At 32.6% G+C, this 13,731-nt stretch overlaps 1 protein-coding gene across 1 annotated transcript in view; it reads right to left on the minus strand.

Moving 5' to 3' along the window:
• LOC148618899 (ATP-dependent RNA helicase with zinc finger domain-like) overlaps positions 1–13,502 on the minus strand; it is a 33,459-nt gene extending 19,957 nt beyond the window's left edge. The window contains exons 1-7 of the mRNA XM_088578251.1: positions 13,433–13,502; positions 10,170–10,291; positions 4,552–4,588; positions 2,898–3,019; positions 2,240–2,302; positions 1,392–1,527; positions 460–833 (exon numbers count right to left, since the gene is read on the minus strand). Coding sequence (XP_088434377.1) covers positions 460–833; positions 1,392–1,527; positions 2,240–2,302; positions 2,898–3,019; positions 4,552–4,588; positions 10,170–10,250 — 813 coding nt within the window. The 5' untranslated portion in view covers positions 10,251–10,291; positions 13,433–13,502. The remainder of the gene's footprint in view (positions 1–459; positions 834–1,391; positions 1,528–2,239; positions 2,303–2,897; positions 3,020–4,551; positions 4,589–10,169; positions 10,292–13,432) is intronic.
• Between the last annotated feature and the right edge of the window lie 229 nt (positions 13,503–13,731).

Consider the following 13,731-nt stretch of genomic DNA (forward strand, 5'->3'; position numbering starts at 1 on the left):
CTACCCTAGCACATTTTATTTGTATTTTCTTTAATGAAATGCTTCAAAACTACCACTTTTTAGTTTAACAAAAATTTTATAAATTGATTTTACCTTCTAACCTACCCTATTTTTTCATCCAATGTAACCTTAAACTGACATATATTTTTCTTGGCCTTTATGCCTCTAATATGCCCTAAAATATGATGCATGTCCTTTTTAACATTCTGTTTGATAAAAATCCCTTCAATCTTTTATGGAATTTCAAAATTTAGACAAATATTGCACTGTAAAGTTCCATGTTTAATGTCCACAGGTAAACTCCAGAAAACTGCTAGAATCCTAGAGTTATCTTCAATTTAGTATTGGGAATAGCAGATGGTCAATTACGAGTCCGAAAACTTAATAATCTTAGGGCTAATAAAAATATAACTGTTGTCAATAATTAGTCATTGTACCCAAATATCTAAATAAGCATACCAAAGATTTAGGATTGTCCATATTAACAAGCTTCTCCATCAGCTGCTCAGCATAGGTAGTTCCATGAAGATGTTTTTCTCTTGCTATTTTCATCTGTTCCTTTTTATACTTGAATCTTTCTTTCCACTCCTCAAGCTCTTCAGTGGAGTGAGCCTGTGTACATTTCTCCCCAAGATGACATTTGGAGTTCTCCATGATACTTCTACACAATGTATACTCCTCACTAGATAAACCTCTGGGAGGATAGCGATACTTCCATTTGCCATCCTCGTCAGAAGTTATCTTTTTCTTGTGTAGATCACTCCGACAATGTGTTTCCAGTTCTGCCTCTGACGTAAATTTCATATCGCAGAAGTCACACCAACAGGACAGTTCTATAAACAAACAGTTAAGCTATAGGTTATCTATCCAGTCACCAATCATTATTTTATCTCTAATTCTTTCAGCAATCTTGTCTTTTACACCCTGTTGGATGATAATTTTGTTCTTAGAAAATTGATTGTTAGAAGTTTTTTTTACGTCAACAAAGTTTAAGGAGATTCAAATACATGATTCATAATGTATAATGCATGGAATATATCTAGAAAGGGATCCTAAACAAAATTCTCAAATCAAAATATTTGATGAGAGAAACATCATCAATCTCTGAAAGCAATTACTTATTGTTTTTCTAGTCCTGAAAGTGAAAACTAGAATACCCCATCTAAGTCTCCTAATTTTAAAATTCCATTGTCAACACTAGAAATACAGTAATCAATTGCATTCAAGCAGTTTGAACAGAAAGAAAAAGAGAACTGTTATGTGTAAACAGTTGTGAAGTACAGACCAATTTAACCCTATCTTTGGTGTAGTCTATCATACTGCCCAGAATCCTTGATTAAGAGAAATGTATAACAAGTAGTATCTCCCTTAAAAATGAAATTCACAATAACCTGTTGGTCTGACTTCATTATTGCTAGGCACTTTTGTTGGTGAAATATTTTGTTCTTTCCTGCTCTCAGTGTCTTCTTGGGGAGGTTGGTCATTAGTCTCTTCATGTTGATCATCAGATGATTCTTCTTCCGACTCCTGAAACATATCGTTTTAAAAGGTTTCCATCTCAACACAGAAGTACTAGGGTTTTTGAGTTGCATGACTCACAGACTTTAAGTGTAAAGCATTTACTGAACTTTGATAATTTCTAACTTATCTTCAGAGCCAGTGTCACAAAACTTGAAAAATTACCTAAGTCTAATAAAATTCTTAACTGTATGTGATATCACCAATTTTGAAGACATGACTGGAGTTCCCATTGCAGTTAAGAATATTCTCAGACCTCAGTAGTTTTTAAATTTTGTGTCGCCAGGGCCAGAACTACAGTTGGATTTTTCCACAATATGTTGATGAGACCAAGGATAAATATATCAGACCAATGTTTTATTACTTTCAAAGCTAAAATGGAAAGACCTGGGTGAATTTATAATTAATATTAATGAAATAATCCTGAAAATTTGGAATAACATTATATACAGATGAGAATAAAAATAGAATGGTGAATGACCTGACAATACAATAAAAACTACATGATATAATGCATCTCCATATGTCAGTCCCATCTTTCACAATAATAAAACGATAGCAATTTCTTAATTTCATAGTATAATGAAATTATGATTAACTGTCTCTTAAATATTTTGAAGGCTCACAAGTTCTACATTGGGTTGCAATACCCATCATTCTAGGCTTTCATTGACAGTTCAGAGGTCAAAAGACCTTTATTTAACCTTTCCAAATGACCTACCTCACCCTTTAGGGCCTGAATGACAACTTCTAATCTCTTCACTTCTTTTATTGCCAATGTACTCTAAATGGACAAAGATAATACATGCAAGATAAAAACAATACTTTATTAGATAAAAATCAATGACTATCACAACTTCTTAAACCTACAGACCAGTATAGCCTTATCTGTTCATAGCTCTAGAGCCATCAATGGCCTATAAAAATCTGTTTTAACTATTCTATATATTATAACATGTCTAATTGCTATGGAATAATGGCAACATCTGTTGAAACCTGTCATATTGTTTTAAACAAGTTGTATAGTACATGATTAGAAGTTTAACTACAACTATTGATCCTTTTGGACTGCTTGACAGTTTAGTTTCAACAACAGCTCTAATTTGCACATGGAGTGCAGTTGTAATATAGATAAGCATCCCCCTTTTCAAAGACCCTTTATAAACATTAGACATTTTCTTCCAAACATTGTACATGTATAATCTAACCCAGTATTAAAATACTAAGTGTAATATTCCTCTTTAAATATCATAAATCAAAATTGTAAGTATTTAGCCAATACCTTTGTAGTCTCTTTACTCACCTGAGGTTGCTCTTCTGTCCATAGTTTTCCTTACTCACCTGAGGTTGCTCTTCTGCCCATAGTTCTCTTTACTCACCTGAGGTTGCTCTTCTGCCCATAGTTTAGCTATAGAGTATGCTTGTTCAAATTCTCCTTGATGACATAGAATCTTAATTTTTTTTTCCTTTAACTTTTCATGATCTCCATATTTTTGGATCGCTAGAATATAAAAAAAAAGGTTTGATTGACTGATTATTGGTGTTCAATGCCCAAACAGCAATATTTCAGCTATATCCAGGCAATGAACATGAAATGATGATGAAAAATTGAAATGAAATGAAAAATGGGATGGGAAACAAGGATAACAGGGTCTACAAGCTTAGACTGCCACTAGAAATAGGTAGAGGTGGGTAGGGTTGGGCAATTTAGCCTCCTCCAGCAAAACACAAAGGTTTCATTACTCAGATAGAATACCCCAGCAGGCTTCTTTAACATGCAAGTAAGGTGACATCTTTCCGAACATGTTTCACCACTATGGTTTGCAGCCAGGTTTTCCATATTATGGCCTGACAACCCCAGCATATAGCATGCTAGGGTACCCCATTCTACCACCCCAGTTGCAGAGGGCCCTAGCCCGGGCCAGGGTTCTGCGCACTATTTAGTGGCCTTTTATGACAAGCTTATCATTGCTGTTGGGGACCTATTCTTTTGACACCCAGACCCGTACAGTGCGAAAAAATAGGTAAACTGCACTATTCATACTGCCATAGCTGTTCAAGAAAGGACCTAGGAATTCTAATGACAGTCTGTCCAAGGTCCTTGGTCTATCTTTTAGTAAGGGACATATGAAACTAAGATCTCCCTTCATTTGTGAAGATGCTTTACATTTGAATCTTTTAAATTTGGCTTTCAATATTAACTTATCCTGGACCTTTCATCTAAACAAAACCCATGGACTCTGTCTTACAAACAGCCTTGCAAAACACACTAAAACTCCAAATTAAGGGAAACACTTGTAAAGTTCAATAATGATGTACAGATCCCACACTGTTAAGTGATAAGCTATGAAGGAAAAAACTGAAGTACTTACTACATTGTAATAGGTAGGTTATTTTAATTTTCCCCTCCAAACCATAACTTGTGTAAATTTATCACTGTTTACTATATGTAGGAAGTACATTATGTACATTGGTCCAAGTATTTAAGTTTGCAGGTACAGATCCAGAATTTTTTTGTTTTTGTTTTTTTTGGAGGAGGGGGGGGCATGTTTGAAAGATTATTTAACCATCCTTTGCAACTTTTAGGAGAGGAAGTACACATTATTAAGACATTAGTAACATGTGGATAAGAAATCTTGAAGAGGGGTATGCCTGCCATGTCCTCCTATAAATCTGTACCCGAGTTAGAAAAGTTCACATTTTTAGGAGAGAGAGAACAAGATTCTTGCTACAAACTAGGACTGTAGTGTTTACATTAATTTGTACTCAACAAATTTTAAAATGATATATTTAATCTATTTTCATCCATTAATAAGATAAACTGTTTTGATAAGCTTATGTTGGTACATGTAGTACAATGTACTTAAGATACTAGTAACACATTATCCAAATTACTCAACACCATTCATAAATTGCACTTTGGAAAAAAACTTCACAATTTAAATGAATGGTATTAAGGTTCTGGTCACTTTAACAAAGGTCATATTAGTTTGCTAATTTTTCTTCAAAGAAGGGTTATCAAGGTCAACTTACCAGATTCACATTCTGCTATTGCCAGGGTGTAATTTTTCTGAAAAAAAAAAAAAAACATGAGCAAATTTACTTTTGATTAATATACAAATATGTAGTGCAATGCTACATTTTCAAGTTCTGTAATAACTGAAAGCAAATACAGTAAGATCTATATATATATATATATATTGTGTGAATGGAACAACACTAATCAACACTGTTCAAATTCAAATTAATGGGGAGAATAATATATATCCACTTTATCCATTCTACCATGTTGTAATAAAATTACATTAAATATGACAATGTTCTAAAGGGAAGTTTGCTATGGAATAAGCCATTACCCTATTATATGTATTTTGATGTCCTATATAAAAGGAAGTACTTAAGGTGTTAGGTTATTTTTTAAGTCTAGATAATTCATCGCTTTCATTGTATGAAACTTAATTGTTTCAATTCTACGAATATAGTCATGAATATGTGAAAAGGATTTTTGTAAAACTGTTTATGGACTATACATTACATATTAAATAAATTTCAAAGTTTAAGGATGTTTTTCCCATGTAAAGAAAAACAAATATGAGGGTTGTAACAATGTAAAAATTCATGATTTTTTTCAAATTGGAAAATTATTTTTGACATAACCTGCTAAAAAAGTCCAAGAATAAAACTTTTAAGACTTAATTGTTGAAGCTTAAGAACTGACTTGACCCACTTAGTCTAAATAAATAGACCAAAACATTCATACTAGTCATTTGACAAAAAACCTCCCTCTTAAGCTGACTTTTAGTGTTGACCCACTTAGTCTAATCTAAATAAATAGACCAAAACATTCTGACTAGTCATTAGACATAAAAACCTCTCTCTTAAGCTGACTTCTAGTGTTAACCCTTTTAGTCTAATCTAAATAAATAGACCAAAACATTCTGACTAGTCAATTGACATAAAACCTCTCTCTTAAGCTGACTTTTAGTGTTGATCCACTTAGTCTAGTCTAAATAAATAGACCAAAACATTCTGACTAGTCATTTGACAAAAAACCTCCCTCTTAAGCTGACTTTTAGTGTTGACCCACTTAGTCTAATCTAAATAAATAGACCAAAACATTCTGACTAGTCATTAGACATAAAAACCTCTCTCTTAAGCTGACTTCTAGTGTTAACCCTTTTAGTCTAATCTAAATAAATAGACCAAAACATTCTGACTAGTCAATTGACATAAAACCTCTCTCTTAAGCTGACTTTTAGTGTTGATCCACTTAGTCTAGTCTAAATAAATAGACCAAAACATTCTGACTAGTCAATTGACATAAAAACCTCTCTTGTAAGCTGACTTCCTGTGTTGACACACTTAGTCTAATCTAAATAAATAGACCACAACATTCTGACTAGTCATTAGACATAAAAACCTCTCTCTTCAACTGCCTTCTAGTATGATAAATTGACAATTTCACAAAATACACAAAATAATTTCTGAATTTAGAGCATATATGAATATGCAGAGAAAACAAATATCTACGGATCACTTCTGGTTACGATTAAAATCAGACATAGGTCTGTTGACAAACATAATAGTAGAAGTTTAAGATGATTAAGAATAACAAGAAGTATATGGAGTGCTGAAACAGAAAATCACTGAACTCATTCTATGAAAGTTATATTTAACCTGTCAAATAGTCAATATAACTATCCCTCTTTAAAACACAGAACAATTTTAATATACAAGGTATTGTTAAGACTATTCTAATTCCTAGACCAAACAGTTCTATATTTTTTTTTCTCACAATTTTCAAATCAACCAACAAGAGGTTCCAGTGAGTCTAATTTGTTTATTAAGGTAATGTACACAAGATCTATTAAATTTTTGTTTCTTTTGAAATATACCTTAACTTAGAATTATTTCTACTAAATTGTACTTTTCTTGTACAATTTCATTTGATATCAACAAATAAAATGCAATAAATAGATGAAATAGGTATCTATTTATTGTCTTGCAAGACAAAAAATCGACCTAGATAAGTTCGTATGCATGTGACTTCTGGTGATCTTAATCTGTGCATGTGCTGTAAGGGTCGCTTCTTTAATAACAAAACTGACTGCAAAAGGAAAGTGGTTATTCAACAGCAGAGAAACCGACAGACTCAAGCCGTAAGAGAAAAAAAAAGTTTGAATATAACGCAAGGATCCTTTGAAATTTACGTATTGTGATATAATGCGGCTCAAATATGGTCATTATTTATTTGAAAACTAATCAAGAAATAGATGAAATGAAATGAAACCCAAGAGACGTGCTAACCTGTGTATTCGTTATTTTATTTTTTTTACCAAGGTTAAAGTATTTTTAACCCTGGTGAATGTCCTGTCAGCAATCTTCGGAAGTAATGGCGAAAAATAATTATCAGACCTATCGATATTCTCTTACTAAAAAAACGTTGTTTTCACAATATTCTGTAGGTCACATCAACATTAGTTGCTTCAATTGCATTACTACAATTTACTTCATTAAATCAGCAAAATTCAGTAGAATCAAAACTGAACAAATTTGGCAGCTAATGCAGCTTCAAGGATTGTTTTAAATTTTGGACCAGGTTATGCGAGCACAAATTGACAAAATTATAAACAATCCTTATAATTTAATTTCTAATTGATTAAAGTCAAAATTATGATTTGTCCTATCATTAAAGTCTTGTTTACTACAGACATTCATGGACTATTTGACATGCAGACAGCAGACCACTCGTCAACATCAAAGTACTAAATTAGTTTATGGAAAATGTAACCTACCTTGCCCAGATGAGAAATAAGCAATCAAATTATATATCTATCTTTCCTTATTAGGATTACCATTGGTAATTCATTTGCAAAGAAATATACCGAAAAGGGTATAAAGTGTTTTATACCAACTTTATTGGGTTAGAACAGCCCCATGCTGAGCCATTTGAGCCACACAAAAAGTGAAGGTTTTTATACAATTTTCAGACCATCAACCCAAATCATTGAGGTTATCAAGAATCTTGTTCTATTCAGCAGAACAAAGAGAAAACCACTGAAAATCATGCGACTTCCCATTCAGTTAGGTTACCATTTGCTTTAAATTCACAGATATACATGTGGACCAAAAATAGTTTCCCCACAGTATGGCTATGAAAGCACCTCTTAAATTACACAACCAGAGCTGCATAAAAACATATAACCTTATGAAGTTTTACAATACAATGTAGCAGCCCCTGTAGTTTGTTTGAGTTGATCTCTTAAAATTTGGGTAAGCCTATCAGAAACGTATAATATGTCCACAGGCAGTAATGCTGGTCAATCAAGAATACCCAATACACAGAAGACCTGACATTTACCAAATTTATTAGATTGAAATCTAATTTTTGATTTTTTAAAAGTTTATCATCTTCAAACAAATTAGTAACATACAAAACAACAGACACTGCCAGACAGTACGTTTATGAGGTTTGTACATTTTAAGAATTTAATAACTGAGCAAGTGTAAGATAGGAAATTTAAGCTTTCTAAAAAGGTTTCTAAGATAAAGACAACTATTTATATCTGACCTCACGAGGATTGCTGGTGTCAGATTCTTCTCTTTTTGAGAATGTTTTCCAGTGAACTGTTTTGAATTAATCAGCAGCTTTTCTAATGCAATTTGAGGAATTTGTAGACATCATTGGGTAAGATACAAGAATCAGCCAATAAGTAACATTTAAATTTAGATACAACAATCACACTAGTCTTCTTACAATTAGGCTTCTGGAACAGTGCTATGTTGCCACAAGATGGAAGTCATTACTACAGAAGTTTTATGGTCATCAACATGAACTTGTGGATTGTTTCCATGCATCTGCACCATAAAAACTGATTTGTTCAACATGTCATTGATTTCCTTCCCTCTTTCTTCTACCCTGTACTTGAGCAACATGGCTGGTGTTTCTAGAAAAGCAGAGGACACTTACCCTACCGGTACACCTGTCCATGCTCCCAATTTTTAGAGGAGTCTGAGTTGCTCATTTACTTTTGTTACTTTGTATGTATTATTTTAGTTACTTTATGTTCTTTGTTGTGTTTGTCTGTTTTCCATGTCTGGTCTTCGTTCCTGAATTACATTCTTTTGATTTCCACTAGAATCTTGGTTCCCTTGATTACTTTAAACTACTTATTTTCTTGTGCCAAATTTCTTTGACTTTTAATGATATTGGTATCAAAATAAGATATTAAAAATCTAACACTGCTGAGAGTGCAGGACAGAAAAGTCTCACACACCCTTGGGTAAGATTCTCTACTGAGGTTCTGCTGACAACATGGAAACCTTATCAGATGGTGTCTGAGACTTCTAGGTCTTGCATTTTCTAGCAAAGTTTAATTCTTGAAAATTTTAAGACTAGCATGAAAATTTAGAACCCTCTGCATGCCAGCATATAAAAATATGGAGACATCATAAAGTGTATTGTTGTGACATCACCACTGGTGGATGTAAAATATCTTAGATGGCTAAAAATATTCATCCTCGTCTGATACAAATGTAAGTAAGAAAAGAAGTCTAAAAATATTCATCCTTGTCTGATACAAAGAGAAAAGAAGTCTAAGTCTATTCATCCTTGTCTGATACAAAGAGAAAAGAAGTCTAAGTCCATTCATCCTTGTCTGATGTGAGAAAAGAAGTCTAAGTCTATTCATCCTTGTCTGATGTGAGAAAAGAAGTCTAAGTCCATTCATCCTTGTCTGATGTGAGAAAAGAAGTCTAAGTCCATTCATCCTTGTCTGATGTGAGAAAAGAAGTCTAAGTCTATTCATCCTTGTCTGATGTGAGAAAAGAAGTCTAAGTCCATTCATCCTTGTCTGATGTGAGAAAAGAAGTCTAAGTCTATTCATCCTTGTCTGATGTGAGAAAAGAAGTCTAAGATTGTTTTGTTTCTTATGTTAATAGTGAAACATGTCAACTTTACAAGTGTCTCACTTGGAAACATAAATTTCCAAAAAATTAAAGAAAAGACATGACACTGGTCAATAGTGCTATTGAAAAGTTTATCCAATGGGTTACATCACAAGGTAATGAGGGTATGACGTTAAGAGTTGTTCTATTGCCCAGGACAAGTGAAACTACCATTCAGACAAGTGAAAGTAAAATTTATACTTGCCCAGAGGACAACCAAGTCTTATTTATTTTTCAACATGTATATACTAAAAGGAAACCTAGATTTCAATTTGGGCAAGTAGAATTTTCATAAACTTGCCTGATAGGACAAGATTCATAAAATGTTAACATCACATCCTGCATCATATTATGGTTAACACAGAAACTAAAAAAAAATTGCACTACAGATTCCACAGACAAGACTGAAAATATACTCCATATTGGTAAGTCTGTGATCACATTTCAGAATGAGGGAGACACATACAAGAATCAAGCTTTGACCAATCAATCATCAAAAAAAAATTAATATACAAATCCCAAAATTTTTTGGGCGATTTCATTGGAAGACAAGTGTATTTATGCTAATAACTAAAATATCCAAATTCAGTGTAAAAATTTGAAGAATAAATAACAACAACAAAACATTAATTGTATAAATCAAATTAGTGAATCTAATTTTACTTGAATGGAGACCTCTATAATATATAATTAAAAACAAGTACCTGTTTAATATAATTGTTGATGACTGCCAAGGCATCCTTGACCTGCCGATTTCTGGCATCATCTGTGAAGTTGTCAGTCATTACTATGCATACTCTCACCTGTCTTCATAGTTACGGATTATCTAAAATATATAATATATGTATGTATTTGAAATACAAATCATTCATGTACCTTAAAAAAGCACTATTGACTAAAACAAAATTGGACAGGAATTCTTGTCAATACTTTGAAAATTAATAAAAGTCCTTTAAGGTACATATACCATTTTTGATCCATGAATGGGTTTGACATCATTAGCAGGTATACTTGTTAACAAGCATTGAAAATATAAAAAAAATCCAGAATCTGAATACCACTATACTGGTGCTAAACATACTACTGTACTAACTCGTTTATTCGTTGCCCTAATTTTTCATCTCTTTTCATTTTTTTTTTTTTAATTTTTGAATACTTAAATTCCCTAATTTTTCGTCACTAAGAATTTCTGCAGGGGTGTACGAAAGCAGTGATTTTGTTCCTTGTTTTCAAAGCAGCCCCAACCCTTCATTTTTTGGAAATTTTTGCCATACTTTCAAAACACTGGGAAAATATTTTATGGGGACAGAAACGTGTCATGTGCCGATCCAGAACTGAAAACTGATACCAAACTGACAAATACGTACTTCCAATAATTATTAGGTTACAACTTGCAGAGAAAAAAAAAATTCCCCGGAAGTGAACGAAGTAACAGGCTGAGAAATAAAGTCTCAAAGAACATTTCACTGGCTACTTTACCTAGTTGTCAAAAAATTATGCCTGACAATTGGGAATTTTCCTCCCTTTAGGAAAAATATTTTTTGAAAAGTCTCCACGGGAAACAGCCAATATTCGGACCACAATAAAAGGGTAACAAAATCACAATAAAGGCAAGTTTACTTTCTATAAAAACATAAGATGGGAGCAAGAAAGATGATCGATGTTGCGGTTAGTGTAGTAATGCGAGTTTTATATCTCTTCTAATAATTGTAAGTACAATAATTTTGTAGAAACAAAAATTCATGTATAAAATATGCATTGAAAGTTTTTAAAATTCATTATCTTAAATGTTGTACGGTTTGAGCTAAGGATCTCTCTTTAGGTAGCCTTGAAAAGTCGAAGTATTGTTGAGAAAAACTTGTCTATCACAGACGTGATAAGTGTTGAATAAACAGTGTCTTGTTATGCCATGTGCACAATTGCTGATACAACTGCCACAATTTCCCATTTTGAGCTAAAAGTATGACTTCACAAGTCAATTGTTGTCTAAACATTTATTGTTGCAGATGGTTGTGTACCAATTTATTTATAATTTCAAGCAACAATTGGTCAACATGTTTATTGAGGGACAAAAAGGGGTGAAATGTATAAAAATTGTCGTAAAAACAATTCTTTCCATATATTGATGAAAACAGCCATTCTAAGTTCCACTTGTTATTTTTTAAAAGATTCATGACTTGACAGTACAAAATAGACAAAAATAAATAATAAACCTTATCCCATTCCAACATACAAATGTAATCTACTGGTAGCTGCATCATCTCCCTTCACATAGCCCCATACTTTAAAACTATTTTTAGCACCGATGATACTACACAATACACAAATGTCTGTGATGTGTAAAGCTATGCAAAGCCCAGGAAACACTCTTTCAATTAATCCCACTATTTTTACCAAATAAAAGGATTAAAAATGATTGTGGAGAGGAAATTACTCTTTTAATTTGTGATCATGTTAGGCCTGACAGGTGATCGTAGGTAATAATCATGTCACCATGGTACACATTATTGGTAAGAGCTCAGACACAAGTACAAATACAAAATAACAAGACATTATTTTAAAACTTAATAAAATAAAATACATGTAAGTCAACAATTTACAATACAAACATACAAGATTAACACATTTTACACATATAACTGAGGAGTGCAACAGCTCCTGACCATACATGCTGCGAGCCATTAGTTCAAAAAGGTCGACCTGAAAGTAGTTTGTCAAAATTTTCTAATTTTTCATCATATTTCCAAAATTAGAAAAAAATGGTGTTTTGAAGTGATGAATAAATATAGGTATTACGGTATTTATTTTCAAGCACTGATCAAAAGAACCTACAATTTGTACATGTGCATTTATAGGGACAGCGCATCTGACAGTAACATTCTATGTATGTAGCTACTCATGCCAAAACATGAATTACTCAAAAGAATCTGTACCAAATGGCATATTCAGTTAGGATGCGATTGTTTAAACTTTTAACGCAAACGCACACCATGTATTATAAGGTAGGCAGTCATACACCCATTCGTCAAGACATCATCAATATAACAACCTATCTACATGTATATTATCAATAAAGTTACATGTAAATTTACATTACAAAATAGAACTGTCCCTCATAGGCAAAGTTATGAGGGGCAGTACTATTTTGTAATGTAATATCATGTTTAAAAAAATGTTTAAAATAAGCCAACTTTTTAACACAGAGATACATGTATAATTGGTATATTGATACATGTACTATTAAATAAGTCTTTGTGGAAAATAAACCAACTTTGGGAAATTACAAACTAAAGAGCTGTCAAGTTATGAGAAGTCATATGCAAGAGAACTTTGGAATAACTAAACAAACTTTAAAAAGTGAAATGATTTCTTATGCTCATAACTGTATCAGGCTTGCTGGGTTTGAATACTACAAAATATACAGTACATGTGTAGCTAGTCTTGAGGAACTTTTCTCCATATTGACAGTTATTTTTAAGTATATGAAAGGAATGCATCTAAAAAAAAACAAACAAACAAATCAAATTAACAATTTTACACTTGACAATATTCATATTCCATGTAGTTAAAATTAATTTGTGATATGTCCTTTGTCAAATTTGTCAGGGTCACTGGTCTTTAATCATCAATGTCAATTTCAGGGTCAATGAACTAATGGTACGAAGTGAGAGCTTACACTCGAATAGTTTCCTAAAACAAGACTACGGCATAGGCTATTGCACGGACCTACCCATTGAACTTTTGTTAATGGTGTCAGTTAGTGAAAATGTAAATATAAACAATAAACATTAGACAGGGGGTCAACAGTTCATAAGGGGCATGACGGCATTGACAGGTACCAGATTATATTAATAGGCATTTTTTCATCAAAGGGACATATATCTCAATGAAAACATATGACTAAATTTGAAAAATTAGACAATTTACACTACAAAGAAGGTACGTGAGTGTTTGTGTGTAAACCAACCATTTTCAACTTCCTGCGCCATGTCATTATCGGTAAATACAAAATCTCGCGGGAAAATGAAGCGGATCGGAATTTTCAAAAACAACTTACCTAAAAACCAATAAAAACAAGCAAATGGTAAGAACGAACTAAACAATTCAACACACACAAATAAATAAAAACAACAACAACAAAAAAGAGCAAAAAATATTAGATGGGAAAATAATTCACAAAATTTGAAATAATTTAGCATACAGTCGTGGAAGCATACTCTGCATGGTCCGTTCAATATTTATCGAAGTACTGGGCCGGTACATGCA

The sequence above is a fragment of the Perna viridis genome, chromosome 4, assembly GCF_037379345.1.
Source record: "Perna viridis isolate PV_CMFRI_1.1 ecotype Kerala chromosome 4, ASM3737934v1, whole genome shotgun sequence".
Taxonomy (NCBI): Eukaryota; Metazoa; Mollusca; class Bivalvia; order Mytilida; family Mytilidae; genus Perna; species Perna viridis.